The 16,471-nt window shown below is 43.4% G+C and overlaps 1 protein-coding gene across 2 annotated transcripts in view; it reads left to right on the top strand.

The window, feature by feature from the left end:
- Nucleotides 1-16,471, top strand: part of DNMBP (dynamin binding protein) — a 121,698-nt gene that overhangs the window by 51,090 nt on the left and 54,137 nt on the right. For both annotated transcript variants that reach the window (XM_005566173.4, XM_045361362.3), the window contains exon 4: nucleotides 1,200-3,191. In XM_005566173.4, coding sequence (XP_005566230.3) covers nucleotides 1,200-3,191 — 1,992 coding nt within the window. The remainder of the gene's footprint in view (nucleotides 1-1,199; nucleotides 3,192-16,471) is intronic.

The raw sequence follows: 16,471 nt of genomic DNA, 5'->3' as shown, positions 1-16,471 counted from the left end.
GCTTCTCTTCAGCCAGTAAAAGTGCTTTATGTGTAATTCCTATATTGTCACACAGAATATTACAAAAGAATTGTTCTTAAGGGTTGAGATTTAACACAATGCATAATTTGTATTGCCTCTTAACTGAAACTGGCTTTTAAAAAAACTGTGAGTACATGGTTGTGAAGAATACGATGACCATACAGTGACTATTCGTGTAATTTGTTGCTACTGCCTTTGCTTATGAATTGCCAGCAGTTTTTAATTAATTTAATTATTTTTTAAAATTTATTTATTTTTTTGAGATGGAATCTTGCTGTGTTGCCCAAGCTGGAGTGCAGTGGCGTGATCTCGGCTCACTGCGACCTCCGCCTCCTGAGTTTAATTTCTGCCTCAGCCTCCCGAATAGCTGGGACTATAGGCACATGCCACCACTCCCGGCTAATTTTTGTATTTTTAGTAGAGATGGGGTTTCACCATGTTGACCAGGCTGGTCTTGAACTCCTGACCTCAAGTGATCTGCCTGCCTTGGCCTCCCAAAGTGTGGGGATTACAGGCGTGAGCCATCGCGCCCAGCCATTTTATTTTTATTTTTGAGACAGGTGTTGCTGTGTCACCCAGACTGGAGTGCAGTGGTGAAATCACGGCTCACTGCAGCCTCGATCTCCTGGGTTCAAGCTATCCTCCCACCTCAGCCTCCCAAATAGCTGGGACTACAGGCAGGAGCCACAATGCACAGCTACTTTTTAAATTTTCTGTAGAGTCAAGGTCTTGGCATGTTGCCCAGGCTGGTTTTGAACTGGTTTCAAGCGATCCTCCTGCCTTGGCCTCCCAAAGTGCTGGAATTTCAGGTGTAAGCCACTGCACCTACCTGGCCAGCAATTTAATCACCATTGCTTTTTCACAGCGATTACAAAAGTCAGCAGAGTAAAATATGTAGATAAAGTCTTAGTGTTATTATGAGAATGGTTTTGACCTCACAGATTATCTGCTAGGATCTTGGAGACCCACCCATAGGGTTCCATGTATAACTCTGAAAACTACAGGTTTATATAGCTGTTCCAATTCAATAAATTGTCAAAATTGTTCATGCTCATAAAACTATAGGTATATATTTCCTTGAATTTGATAGCTGTTTAAAATGAGACGTTGCACTATTAGTCGTGATAATGTTCTACAGTGATGACTGAGGTCACCATCTCTGCTCCTCTTTTCTTTAGGTGACCTGGTGATTCTCGATGGCGTTCCCACTGCAGGCTGGCTGCAGGGCCGAAGCTGCTGGGGCGCACGGGGCTTCTTCCCGTCTTCATGTGTCCGTGAGCTCTGCCTCTCCTCACAGAGCCGGCAGTGGCACTCCCAGAGTGCCCTGTTTCAGATTCCGGAATATTCCATGGGACAAGCCCGGGCCCTGATGGGGCTTTCTGCACAGCTGGATGAAGAGCTGGACTTCAGGGAAGGGGATGTGATCACCATTATTGGAGTTCCTGAACCAGGCTGGTTTGAAGGGGAGTTAGAGGGCCGAAGAGGCATTTTTCCAGAAGGTTTTGTAGAGCTGTTGGGGCCCCTCAGGACTGTGGATGAGTCAGTAAGTTCTGGAAATCCCGATGACTGCATTGTTAATGGTGAAGTAGATACCCCTGTAGGAGAGGAAGAGATAGGGCCGGATGAGGATGAGGAAGAGCCAGGGACCTACGGGGTCGCCCTCTACAGATTCCAAGCCCTGGAGCCAAACGAGCTGGATTTCGAGGTCGGAGATAAAATCCGAATTCTGGCGACCTTGGAAGATGGCTGGCTGGAAGGATCCCTGAAGGGCAGGACAGGCATCTTTCCTTACCGGTTTGTGAAATTACATCCTGACACACGGGTTGAAGAAACCATGGCTCTGCCCCAGGAAGGCAGCCTTTCCAGGATCCCGGAAACTTCTTTGGATTGTTTGGAGAACTCCTTAGGAGTGGAGGAACAAAGACATGAAACCAGTGACCATGAGGCTGAGGAGCCTGACCGCATTATTTCTGAAGCACCCACTTCTCCCCTGAGTCATCTGACTTCAGAGTATGAAGCAGACAGAAACTCTTATCAGGATGAGGGCACCGCTGCGGGGCCCCGGAGAAGCCCAGGCGTGGAGTGGGAAATGCCTCTTGCCACAGACTCTCCCACCTCTGACCCTACAGAGGTAGTCAATGGTATTTCCTCCCAACCTCAGGTCCCTTTTCATCCCAGCTTGCAGAGAAGCCAGTATTACTCTACAGCGGGAGGGAGCCACCCGCACTCAGAACAGCACCCTGACCTTCTTCCCCTAGAAGCAAGGAATAGAGACTACGCCAGCCTACCTCCCAAAAGAATGTATTCCCAGCTAAAAACTCTTCAGAAGCCAGTGCTCCCTCTTTACAGGGGCTCTTCTCTTTCAGCCTCAGGGGTAGTCAAACCCAGCCAGTCGAGTCCTCAGCTCCACGACATAGCTAGTTATGCTAAAAAGCACCACATGTCCAGCGTTTACTCCGTCTCAGAGAGATCAGAGATGAAGCCTGGTCTGCAAGCCCAGGGGCTTGTTATGGAAGCAGCAACACATTCACAGGGAGATGGCAGCACTGACCTGGACTCGAAGCTGACACAACAGCTGATCGAGTTTGAGAAGAGCTTGGCAGGGCCCGGCACAGAGCCAGATAAAATTTTACGCCACTTTTCAATCACAGACTTTAACTCTGAGAAGGATATTGTTCGAGGTTCCTCAAAGTTAATCACCGAGCAGGAGCTGCCAGAAAGGAGAAAGGCCCTAAGGCCACCGCCACCTCGACCCTGTACTCCAGTATCCACTTCTCCCCATTTGCTGGTTGACCAGAACCTAAAACCTGCACCACCCTTGGTGGTGCGACCCTCTCGCCCAGCTCCCCTGCCTCCCTCAGCACAGCAGAGAACGAATGCGGTATCCCCCAAGCTCCTATCTCGACACCATCCTACCTGTGAGACCTTAGAAAAGGAGGGCCACGGACATATGGGAAGGAGTCTGGACCAGACCTCCCCATGCCCCTTAGTGCTGGTGAGGATTGAGGAAATGGAGCAGGACTTGGATATGTACAGTAGAGCTCAAGAAGAGCTAAATCTCATGCTGGAGGAGAAGCAGGATGAATCATCAAGGGCAGAGACCCTCGAGGATCTCAAGTTCTGTGAAAGTAACATTGAAAGTTTGAATATGGAACTCCAGCAACTAAGAGGTAAGTGACAAGGAAATAATATATACTTGTTTCTTGACACCCACAAGTCCCAGAAACAGCCTACCCATGCTTTTTAGGGATATGTTACCATCCTTGATGGACAAAAAATGATTTACATTTTCATTACCTAGTTTCCTTTTTTTTTTTTTTGAGACAGAGTCTTACTCTGTTGCCCAGGCTGGAGTGCAGTGGCGTGAACTTGGCTCACTGCAGCCTCCGCCTCCTGGGCTCAAGTGATTCTCCTGCCTCAGCCTCCCAAATAGCTGGGATTACAGACGTGCACCATCATCACACCTGGCTAATTTTTGTATTTTTAGTAGAGACAGGGTTTCCATGTTGCCAGCCTGGTCTTGAACTCCTGACCTTGGGTGATCCACCTGCCTCGGCCTCCCAAAGTGCTGGTATTATAGGCATGAGCCACCTTGCCTGGACTGTTTTTTTTTGTTGTTTGTTTGTTTTGAGATAGAGTTTCGCTCTTGTTGCCCAGGCTGGAGTGCAATGGCAAGCTCTTAGCTCACCACAACCTCCGCCTCCCAGGTTCAAGCGATTCTCCTACCTTAGCCTCCTGAGTAGCTGGGATTACAGGCATGCACCACCATGCCTGGCTAATTTTGTATTTTTAGTAGAGATGGGATTTCTCCATGTTGGTTAGGCTGGTCTCGAACTCCTGACCTCAAGTGATCTGCCCGCCTCGGCCTCCCAAAATGCTGGGATTACAGACGTGAGCCATCGTGCCCAGCCTCACTACCTAATTTCTTATTTCATCACTATAGATAGGCTATCTTGAGCCTCTGACTCTGTTTTGAGCCTATGACTGCTGTAGCCTCCTGACTTCATTTGCTGCTCAGATAAAGAATCTCAAACCTTGCCGGGTGCGTTGGCTCACACCTGTGATCCCAGCACTTTGGAAGGCTGCGGTGGGTGGATCGCTTGAGCCCAGGAGTTTGAGACTAGCCTGGGCAACAGGGCCAAACCCTGCTTCTACAAAAAAATACAAAAATAATTAGCCAAGCATGGTGGTATATGCCGGTAGTCCCAGCTACTCGGGAGACTGAGGTGGGAGGAATGCTTGAACCTGGGAGGCAGAGGTTGCTGTGAGCAATGATCACGCCACTGCACTCCAGCTTGGGCAATGGAGTGAGACCCTGTCTCCCCCCACAAAAAAAAAAAAAAAAAAAAAAAAAACCAGAATCAAAGATTCTCATATCTCAGAAACACATATACCTCCAGGACATTTATGTCTCTTATTCTGCTATGGCATCCATAACAGTGGTGCAGATGGCAAGTCCCTAAGTACAACTTTCTTCTTTTTTTTTTTTTTTTTTTTTTTTTGAGACGGAGTCTCACGCTGTTGCCCAGGCTGGAGTGCAGTGGCACCATCTCGGCTCACTGCAAGCTCCGCCTCCCGGGTTCCCACCATTCTCCTGCCTCAGCCTCCTGAGTAGCTGGGACTACAGGCGCCCGCCACCGCGCCCGGCTAATTTTTTGTATTTTTAGTAGAGACGGGGTTTCACTGTGGTCTCGATCTCCTGACCTTGTGATCCGCCCGCCTCGGCCTCCCAAAGTGCTGGGATTACAGGCTTGAGCCACCGCGCCCGGCAGTACAACTTTCTTTAATCAGGCTCTACTAAGCGCTAAAGACTTCCAGGTTAAGACTCATGAGAAAACTCCATGTTGTATCTTTGTTGTCTAGAGAGTATATTTCTTTCTTTCCTTTTTTTTTTTTTTGAGACAGAGTCTTACTCTATCACCCAGGCTGGAGTATAGTGGTGAGATCTTGGCTCACTGCAACCTGTGCCTCCCGGGTTCAAGTGATTCTCATGCCTCAGCCTCCCGAGTAGCTGGGATTACAGGTGCATGCCACCACGCCTGGTTAATTTTTGTATTTCTTAGCAGAGATGGGGTTTCACCACATTGCCCAGGCTGGTCTCGAACTCCTGACCTCAAATGATCCACCCACCTTGGCCTCCCAAAGTGCTGGGATACCCACACCTGGCCAAGGGAGTAGAGTTTAATAATAGTAATAGCTAACATTTATTACCATATTAGTAAGCATGTGTTAGAATTTGCTTACAGGAAGAGTATTCACAGCCACCCTAAAGGTACAGTGATAAATCATATGGCTACTGTATAGATGAGGAAACTAAGACATAGATATTGAGTAGACTCAAGCCTGTAATCCCTGGGAGGCCGAGGTAGGAGGATTGCTAGAGCCCAGGAGTTCGAGAGCAGCCTGGGCAACTGAGAGACTCTGTCTCTAAAAAAAAAAAGAAAAAAATTAAATTAAAATTTGAAAAGAGATTAAGTGACTTGCCAAGGGAGTTGGGATTTAAGCTTATGTTTCTAACAAGTATAGTTCACCACTTCCTACCTGGAACATTGAAATATTCAAATTCTTTCCCTTAATTTGGGAGTGATCAGCCTCTGGAGACTTCATTCATATTCACCAGACTCACAGGAGAAAAAATTTATAAATAGGAAGAGTACGAGAGGGAGGCAACCAACAGCAATTGGTCTAGGGCCCAAGAACATGAATGCATGTCACTTTTGGCTTGTGTACCAGAGACCTCTGAACTTACATGTCATCAGGAAAGTCAATAATAGAAAGCAACCCAGGGGGTCTAGGAATAGCAGGATACTAATAAGAGATAAAAGCAGAATGGTGATCCAGAGATCCTGGATCAAGATCACGATGGCCTACTGAGCACACATAGCTACCTCCCTCCGTTTCTACTTTAGGTCTGTAAAAGTGAATGGAAATAATAGAATAAAAAAATTCTAGTAAGAGTATTATTAGAAATCAAGTAATCTTCTGAAAGATGGATAGTAGATGGTGTAGCAGAAAGAGAGGGAAACCTCTATTCAAAATATTCTCAGGAAAGGACTGTTATGCACATGGGCAGAGTTCTAAGGGAACTGCAGACTAAGAGATGGTGTGGTAGGAGGGGTCCTAGAGTACATTCGGTGTAATTGATTAGGGGATAGCTAGGGAGCCAGGCCTCTGGGTTGCTTGTACTGAACAGCAGGAGCATTTACCCTCAAGCTACAGCACAAAGTAGATGCTTAGACAAGTCCTCAAAAAGATGTTCATTTAATATGAGTACCTGAGCTCTCAGGGGAATGCCAGATACCTTGATTTCAGAGTCCCTGAAAAGGAATTCTGAGGGAAACTTGGCTGGGTGTTACATTCCCAGAGCCCTAGCAAACTCCAGATTCTCCATCACTTTCTATACCTACAAGTTTCAAGATAAACCTGTAAACAATTCTTGCATTAGATATCGTATTAGTCCATTTTCACACTGCTGATAAAGACATACCAGAGACTGGGCAATTTACAAAACAAAGAGGTTTAATGGACTTATAGTTCCACATGGTTGGGGAGGCCTCACAATCATGGTGGAAGGCAAGGAGAAGCAAGTCACATCTTACATGGATAGTAGCAGGCAAAGAGAGAGTTTGTGCAGGGAGACTCCCGTTTTTCAAAACCATCAGATCTCATGAGATTTGTTCACTCTCACGAGAGCAGCACAGGAAAGATCTGCCCCCATGATTCAGTTACCTCCCACCAGCTCCCTCCCACAACACATAGGAATTCAAGATGAGATTGGGGTGGGGACACAGCCAAACCATATCATTCCACCTGGACCCTCCCAAATCTCATGTCCTCACATTTCAAAACTAATCATGCCTTCCCAACAGTCCCCCAAGTGTTAACTCATTTCAGCATTAAATATCCAGAGTTCAACATCTCATCTGAGACAAGGCGAGTCCCTTCTGCCTATGAGCCTGCAAAATCAAAAGCAAGTTAGTTACTTCCTAGATACAATGGGGATACAGGCACTGGGTAAATACAGCTGTTCCAAATGGGAGAAATTGGCCAAAACAAAGGGGACACAGGCCCCATGCAAGTCTGAAATCCAGTGGGGCAGTCAAATCTTAAAGCTCCAGAATGATCTCCTTTGACTCCATGTCTTACAACTAGGTCACGCCACTGCAAAAGGTAGGTCCCCATGGTGTTGGGCAGCTCTGCCCCTGTGGCTCTGCAGGTACAGCCTCCCTCCCGGCTGCTTTCATGGGCTGATGTTGAGTGTCTGTGGCTTTTCCAGGCACACAATGCAAGCTGTTGGTGGATCTACCATTCTGGGGTCTGGAGGATTTTGGCCCTCTTCTCACAGCTCCACTAGGTGGTGCCACAGTAGGGACTCTGGGTGGAGATTCTGACCCCACATTTTCCTTCTGTGCTGCCCTAGCAGAGGTTCTCCATGAGAGACCTGCCCCTGCAGCAAACTTCTGCCTGGACATCCAGGCATTTCCATACATCCTCTGAAATCAAGGCAGAGGTTCCCAAACCTCAATTCTGGACTTCTGTGCACCCGCAGGCTCAACACCACGTGGAAGCTGCCAAGGCTTGGGGCTTGCACCCTCTGAAGCCGTGGCCTGAGTTCTACATTGGCCCCTTTCAGCTGTGGCTGGAGCAGCTGGGATGCAGGGCACCAAGTCCCTAGGCTGCACACAGTACGGTGACCCTGAGCACAGCCCAGGAAGCCACTCCTTTCCTCCTAGGCCTCTGGACCTGTGATGAGTACAGCTGCCATGAAGACCTCTGACATGCCCTGGAGACATTTTCCCCATTGTCTTGGGGATTAACATTTGGCTGCTCCTTAATTATGCAAATTTCTGCATCCGGTTTTTCTTTTCAGGAAATGGGATTTTCTTTTCTATCACATTGTCAGGCTGCACATTTTTGAAACTTTTGTGCTCTGCATCCCTTATAAAACTGAATGCCTTTAACAGCACCTAATTCACCTCGTGCATGCTTTGCTGCTTAGAAATTTTTTCTGCCAGATACCCTATATCATCTCTCTCAAGTTCAAAGTTCCACACATCTCTAGGGCAGGGGCAAAATGCTACCAGTCCCTTTGCTAAAACATAACAAGAGTCACTTTTGGTCCCGTTCCCAACAAGTTCCTCATCTCCTTCTGAGACCACCTCAGCCTGGATTTCATTGTCCATATCTTTATCAGCATTTTGGTCAAAGCCATTCAACAAGTCTCTAGGGAGTTCCAAACTTTCCCACATTTTCCTATCTTCTTCTGAGCCCTCCAAACTGTTCCAGCCTCTGCCTGTTACCCAGTTCCAAAGTCACTTCCACATTTTCGGTTATCTTTTCAGCAGTGCTCCTCTTTACTGGTACCATTTTACTGTATTAGTCCATTTTCACGCTGCTGATAAGGACATACCCAAGACTGGGCAATTTACAAAAGAAAGAGGTTTTAATGGACTTACAGTTCCACACGTTGGGGAGGCCTCACAATCATGGTGGAAGGCAAGGAGGAGCAAGTCACATCTTACGTGGATGGCCGCAGGCAAAGAGAGAGCTTGTGCGGGAAGACTCCCGTTTTTCAAAACATCAGCTCCTTTGACTTATTCACTGTCATGAGAACAGCACAGGAAAGACCTGCCCCCATGATTCAATTACCTCCTACCAGGTCCCTTCCATAACACGTAGGAATTCAAGATGAAATTTGGTTGGGGACACAGCCAAACCATATCAGATATATAGGTGGGAGAATAAAAGACTCCCAAATTTCAGGTAGCAGGAATTTCCCAGGAATGGTACTTTTTAGAATTAATAGTGTTCCATGGAAATGTTATGTCTTCTGTGCTTAACAACACTGTGCAGTGTTTTTATTTTTATTTTTTGCGTATGCAGTGTTTTTAAATGGGTAAATGGACTGGTACCACATAAAACTGGTGTTCTTTTTTATTCACCAGACCTTCATTTTCAGAATTAGTTTATTTAGCCAGTGTTCTTACTTTTTTAAAAAATTGCTGTTTAGTACTGTGAAAGACTTAAGGTGGGTGTAGTTTATTTGGGAAGACTGTAAAATTTGAATCTACCAAATACAGTATTGGGTATGTTAATGTTGATTTGATTAATTTCTCAAAAGGTGTTTTGATAATATCTGTCGCTAATATGATGAAATTACTTATTCCTTGCAGTAACAGCCAATTTCTCATAAGGTCATTTTTTTCTGTCTTCATAAAAGGTGTTTCCAACAATATAAGCTATCCCTCAAGAGGTGGAAATTAACCAGTTTGAGTACCAGGCATTGCTCCTCTAATATGGTTCTGTATAAGTTATAATGTTAAAATTTAAGGCTTAAGATTTAAAGAACTTTCAAAACAGCATTTATCTAATTCTCATCAATATTTACTTGTTAATATGCTTACTGAGAAAACAGGTTTTATCTGTTATTCACTGTGTCATTTCCCACACACCTGGTGTGATGTTCTGTGCACAATAGGGACTCAACTGCCTAATGAAGGGAGTTGAGTTTAACTGAATGGATTTGAATTGAATTGCCTGCTCTACCTCCCAGAGCTTTCAGAGATCTCCTACTTCTGTTTTTACTTTGAACTGGTCTACTTGGGACCTGGAAACTGTCAGTGCAGAGATGCCAGGCCCCTTGTGAGACCAGTGCTGTGCCAGACCCACAGTGAGGTTTTTAGTGTAGCTACTGCCTCTTCTTAAAACTCTGCATTTATTTATTTGTTTGTTTGTTTGTTTATTTATTTTTTTGAGATGGAGTCTCACTTTCGTTGCCCAGGCTGCAGTGCAATGGCGCAATCTCAGCTCACTGCAACTTCCGCCTCCTGGGTTCACGTGATTCTTGTGCCTCAGCTTCCCAAGTAGCTGGGATTACAGGTGCCCACCACCACGCCTGGCTAATTTTTGTATTTTTAGTAGAGATGGGGTTTCACCATGTTGGCCAGTCTGGTCTCGAACTCCTGGCCTCAAGTGATCCACCTGCCTTGGCCTCCCAAAGTGCTGGGATTATAGATGTGACCCACGCCATCATGCCCGGCCTTGGTTTTTATTTTCTTTCCATATGGTAAGCATAGCTGTTTTAGAGTCTGTGTATGTATGATTCCAAGATATTCAGTCTTAGTGGGACTGTTTTTGATGTCCCATGGTTCTCATTCTTGTGGTCTAGGCTCTTTGTGTGTCTGGTCATCTTACTGTGTGCTGGTCATAGTATTTGGAAAATCTTAAGACTTGAGGTGAGGACACCTGAACTCTAGAAGGAATTTGCATTTGTTTCTGTCAGTTGTTTGTAGTCAACTAATGTTTTCAAATTCCTGAAGGATAGTAATATTTGAGATTCAGGAGTAAGAAATTGGAATTCCTGGGAATTCCTAAATTATAATTTCGTATTTTAAAAAACTTTTACTTACACATTCTTGAATAGTAGTAGAGATCATAATCAATGGTGACAAGTTTTCCTGTGCTAGTGTTACACTAAGGTTTTCAGAGGTTTTATATTTGTATATGAAATAAATGCACGGTTTGTTGTGAGTCACAATGTCATGATATGACTATATATTTTAATAACATGTAAAAATATTCTCTACCTGATAATAGACTTTTTTAAAGGACTTGATTTTTGTAAGAGCTATTTTAGATTCACAGCAACACTGAAAGGAAGGTACAGAGATTTCCCGTATCTTGTGCCCCCACACATACATAGCTTCCCCCAGCATCAACATCTTAAAAACATTCTTAAATTTCATTTTTAAATAATTTTAGATTTATAGAAAGCTGCAAAAATACAAGCTTCCATATCCTTTGCTCAGCTTCTTCTAACCTTAATATCTTACACACCTATAGAAGATTTATAAAATCAGAATATTAATGTGATAATATAAAACATTAAAAGAACATTAGTACGAGATAAATGTCAAAAATCATTTAAAAATTGAAAGAAATACCACAAATGTTTAGTATTTTAAAATTACTCTTAAAATCTAATTTTATTTTGACTTTTAAATGTTAGATTCAGGGAGTACATGTGCAGATTTGTTACAAGGGTATATTACATAATGCTGAGGTTTGGGCTTCAATTGATCCCATCACCTGTGTAAGAGAACATAGTACCTAATAGGCAGTTTTTCAACCTTTGCCTCCCTCCCTGCCTCCATTGTCCTGTAGTCCCCAGTGTCTGTTGTTTCTATCTTTATGTCCATGTGTACCCAATATGTAGCTCCCTCTTATAAGTGAAAACACGCGATATTTGGTTTTCTGCTTCTGCCTTAATTGTCTTAGGATACTGGCCTCCAGCTGCCTCCATGTTGCTGCAGAGGACATGATTTCATTCTATTTTGTGGCTACATAGTATTTCTTGGTGTATATATACCAGGATTCCTTTATCCAGTCCACTGTTGATAGGCACCTAAGTTGATTTCATGTCTTTGCTGTAGTGAATAGTGCTGGAGTCAACTGAGTGCAGGTGTGTTTTAGGTAGAAGAATTTTCCTTTGGACATACCCAATACCTGGGATTGCTAGGTCGAATGGTAATTCTACTGTTAGCCCTGTAAGAAATCTCCAAACTGCTTTCCACAGGGGCTGAACTAATTTACATTCCCACTAACAGTGTATAAGTGTTCCCTTTTCTCCACAACCATGCTAACATATCTGTAATTTTTTTTACTTTAATACCCATTCTGACTGGGGTAAGATGGTTTCTCATTGCGGTTTTGATTTGCACTTCTCTGATGATTAGTGATGTTAAGCATTTTTTTTCATATATTTCTTGGCTACTTAAATGTCTTCTTTTGAGAAGTGCCAGTTCATGTCCTATGCCCAGTGTTTAATGGGGTTGTTTTGTCTTGTTGATTTAAGTTCCTTATAAATTCTAGATGTTAGGCCTTTGTTGGATGCATAGTTTTTCCCAGTCTGTAGGTTGTCTGTTTACTCTGTTGATAGTTTCTTTTGCTATACAGAAGCTCTTTAGTTTAATTGGGTTCCAGTTGTCAATTTTTGTTTTTGTTGCAGGTTGCCTAAGCCAATGTCTAGAAGAGTGTTAACTAGGTTTTATTCAAGGATTTGTGTAGTTTGAGGCCTTACATGTAAGTCTTTAATTCATCTTGAGTTAATTTTTGTATATGGTGAGAGATGGAAGTCCAGTTTCATTCTTCTGCATATGGTTAGTTTTTCCAGTACCATTTATTATATAGAGAATTCTTTCCCCATTGCTTATTTTGGTCAACTTTGTTGAAGATCACTTGATTGTAGGTGGTGCAGCTCTATTTCTGGATTTTCTATTCTGTTCCATCGGTTTACATGCCTTTAAATAGAATTTTAAATACACAGAGCATTAGTTGCCCTATCTGATAGTGTTGATCTTTGTTTTGTGACTAATATTTCATAGATCAAAAAAAGGTTTTCATTTTATGTTGATGTTGGTGGAATTGTTAAGTGTGTATTCAAAAGCATTTCCAGGGCTGGGCTCAGTGGCTCATGCCTGTAATCCCAGCACTCTGGGAGGCCGAGGCGGGTGGATCACTTGAGGTCAGGAATTTGAGACCAGCCTGCCCAACATGGTGAAACCCCATCTCTACTAAAAATACAAAAAATTAGCGAGTGTACACTAGCACACTGCATAGTGGTGAGCACCTGTCATCTCAGCTACTCAGGAGACTGAGGCAGGAGAATGGCTTGAGCCCAGCAGGTGGAGGTTGCGGTGAGCCAAGATTGCGCCACTGCGCTCCAGCCTGGGTGACAGAGCGAGACTCCGTCTCAATTTAAAAAAAAAGAAAAAAGAAAGAAAAAGCATTTCTGTTAGGCCTGTTCGGGTGCATGTTGTCTCATGAAAGCTCATTTTCTTTTTTAATGTTGAAAATATTTCGTCTGCTTGTTCTGATTTTGGCTTTGCCATTGAAATTGATATTGCTTATGCTAATGCAGATTTTAGATATGTTCCTGATTTTGTGTAGGAATATTTCACAACAATATTCATATCTTCTCTTTTGCATTTCTTCTATTAAAACATTTATAAAGAACTATATAGCAAATATTAAGCAGTAGAAAACACTGGACAAACATTACTGGATGGTATTCAAATAATGGAACATTTGCCCCTCTGTGCAAGATTTAGCACTATACAGAATCATGTGTCAGAATTGCTAATTTAAGGACTTCCTTTGCTTATAAAACTTTATTTCTTAGACTACCGTTATAAGATCTGTATAAAGCATACTATACAAGTAAGCTTATTAGTCTTTATTTTATTTGCAAGAATGACTCACTGTTGGCAACGCACAGGGCCAGGAGCACACACTCTTCTAAACACATGTATTACATAGCAACAACTGTGAGCAAAGTTAACTGATCAGACCCTGGCCCTCCCACCCACTCTTGTCCTCATTCCCAGATGATCAGACCCTGGCCCTCCCACCCAGTCTTGTCCTCATTCCCAGAAATGTCACCTTTCACACTTTACTCTGCGTGTCAGTATTCTCTGCTCTTGCGTCAGCTTGACACTGGTGGATTTCTTTAAACTCTTAATGTCTCTGAATTTATTGTTAGGCTTTATTCTCCCAGGAGGATCCTAGTACCTTCTCTTGTTTTCTAGAGTTCTCAGCTGATTTTTTTTTTTTTTTTTTAGAAGTATAAATTTCCTAAGAAATGCTAAGAAGGAATTTCCACATGGAAACAAACACTAGTCATTCTCAGCCCAGGTCCAACTTAAACCAATTTCAAGGCTCGGTGTACCTTGTACCTTGGATGACCAAGGTGTCGGAACCCAGCTGTAATTTAGCAAGAGGGCTGGCCCAATTCTGATTTACCCTCGGGAGTTCTTTGGGATCTTAGCTTATTACAGAAAAGGTCTCCTTTTAGATTTCTATTTTAAAGATTTTTTTTTTCTATGAGGGACTGATCCAAATAACGTAGATTTCAATTATTGGAAATAAAAAGTCCAGTATTAGTTTTAAATAAGTCAGTCTTTGGCTGTAACTGAGAATTAGGAGTTTTAAATTTGGAATTATCGTCTAGAGTCAGGGTAGAATACTAGACAGTATTTATTGTTGCTGTGTGTTGGGGAATGAAACATCATTTTGTGGGCTTCTGTGTAGTGTTCAGGTCAATCACTCATTCATCCAGGAAGTATTCATTTGTTTTTACCATGGGCCAGGCACTGTGCTAAGGGCAGGGTACATAGCGATGAACGTTATAGATGTGCTCGCTGGTCTCAAGAAGCTTCCAGTCAAATGAGTTGCTAATTAACAAGTTAAGGTTTAGATCTCAAACACACTACCTTTAGGTCTGATGAACAGGTTGACTTGCAAAGCAGCAGAAACATTAAGAGTTAGTTCTCAGACTTTGAGGTTTCCCAGGACGTATTATTTATAGAAGCTCTGATCAGGACTACCTATTACTACCTTATCTCTAGGTGAGGTTCACACATCTGAGTTTGAAAAGAGGGTGTGCATTCGTTTCTTTGTTCAGTGTATATTTCTTGAGCACACACGATGAGCCAGGCTCTGGCTACACGTTGATTAATTTAAAAAACATAGTCATATTATCATTCGTATTTATGTGTGTTTGAAACCCCAGTGATCATATTGATATTGACCTTTATAGCTAATTATACTGTTTCCTGCTGCCTTGGAATCATGACCCTGGCTACTTTTGGTGTGTGTCAGTGCCAGAACCCCATTGTTCTAAATCAGTGCAGTGGATGGCAAACTGTAGAGCGAGTCAGGAGCCTTGCTCCTAAACTTTCCTCTTCCTGGCCTTTAAGGTAATGTCAAAGGAAGGTTGACCAGAGACTCTAAAAGTAATTTTTAATGACGTCTGTTGCAAATTAAATCAGAATATGTTTTTCAGGAAAATAATATTTCCCCAGTCTACAAGGTAGCATCTAAGGTCCACTAAAGAGAGCTGATAGATTAACAAGCCAGAGAATGACTGATATGGAACAATAACATCTTTATACTAAAGTGATACGTAATATTCTAGACAGATTTTTAAAATTTGAACGTGTAACTGTTTTATATGCAGAAACAATTTGTCATTCTGCAGACTCCTTGGAATCCCTTAGGTATAAGTATTCTTTCTCAGCCGGCCGTGGTGGCTCACACCTATATGTGGTGGTTCATGCCTCCCAGCACTTTGGGAGGCCAAGGTGAGAGGATTGCTTCAACACCAGCCCAGCCAACATGGTGAGACCCCATTCCTACAAAAAAATACAAAAAGAGCTGGATGTGGACCTGTCGTCCCAGCTACTTGGGAGGCTGAGGTGGGAGGTTTGGGTGAGCCCAGGAGGCCGAGGCTGCAGTGAGCATGTCATTGTACTCCACACTCCAGCCTGGGTGACAGAGAAAAAAAAAACAAGAATTCCTTCTCAAACTAGTAAGAGATAATAGAATTAAATAGCCAAATCGTTCTGTGTTTTTTGTTTGTTTGTTTTTTGGGACAGAGTCTCGCTCTTGTCACCCAGGCTGGAGTGTAGTGGTGCAATCTCGGCTCACTGCAACCTCCGCCTCCCAGGTTCAAGTGGTTCTCCTGCCTCAGCCTCCTAAGTAACTGGGATTACAGGTGCCCGCCACCATGCCCAGCTGATTTTTGTATTTTTAGTAGAGACGGGGCTTTGCCATTTTAGCCAGGCTGGTCTCGAACTCCTGACCTCAGGTGATCTGCCCACCTCGGCCTCCCAAAGTGCTGGGATTACAGGCGTGAGCCACCCCACCCGGCCCATTCTGTGGTCTTTCAAGATAACGAAAGTTTATGTAGAGGAAATAATAATCTTTCTTTCTAGTTTGTCAGTATGTGAGAAAAAAGCAAGTATCTTCAACTTGTGTAACATCTGGTTCAGGGTGTTGGCTCAGTAAAAATGAGCTCAGAGTTACTTGTAAAGGATTTTATCCTAGTGTAAGACAGCAGCCATCATCAGAACCCATTAATAGGCTATGTTAAGTCAGGAGAGAAACTAGTTTCTCATTTTAGGTTGGATGGTTGAATGTATGTCAAGAAATGTAGCTTACAATGGTGAACTGAGGTATAATTGACCTGTGAGTCACTGTTCTTAGCAGTTTGTAGGATGGCCTTGTGAACATTTCCTCACTCAGCTCCAGGCAGAGGGTGGAGAAGCTGGAATGCATCGAGGTATTTAAGTTTCGGTTTCAGATTTCACTGAGGCTTTGCAGCATGGTACAGGAAAATAATTCATCTTCAGATGGCCTGAGACCCTTAGTTGCGAGCGTTCCCACCACCCCATCCCTACCTGAGCTGCTTGCTGCCTCCTTTTACTGTTCACTTTACCAGATGTAATAAGACTCAAAAGACAGGACAGTCATCAGTCAACCAGTATGATTGAGCTCCCACTGTATTCCAGGTAGTGCTGTCGAGTCACAGTAGCAATCCCTGCCCTCATGGGAAGAGACAAGCAATAAGTAAGTAAAACTCTGAGTATATTTTTTGCTTTTTTTTCAGAAG

The sequence above is a fragment of the Macaca fascicularis genome, chromosome 9 (assembly GCF_037993035.2).
Source record: "Macaca fascicularis isolate 582-1 chromosome 9, T2T-MFA8v1.1".
NCBI lineage: Eukaryota > Metazoa > Chordata > Mammalia > Primates > Cercopithecidae > Macaca > Macaca fascicularis.
Note: the sequence above shows the minus strand (reverse complement) of the source record. Positions and strands in the feature narration are given on the sequence as shown.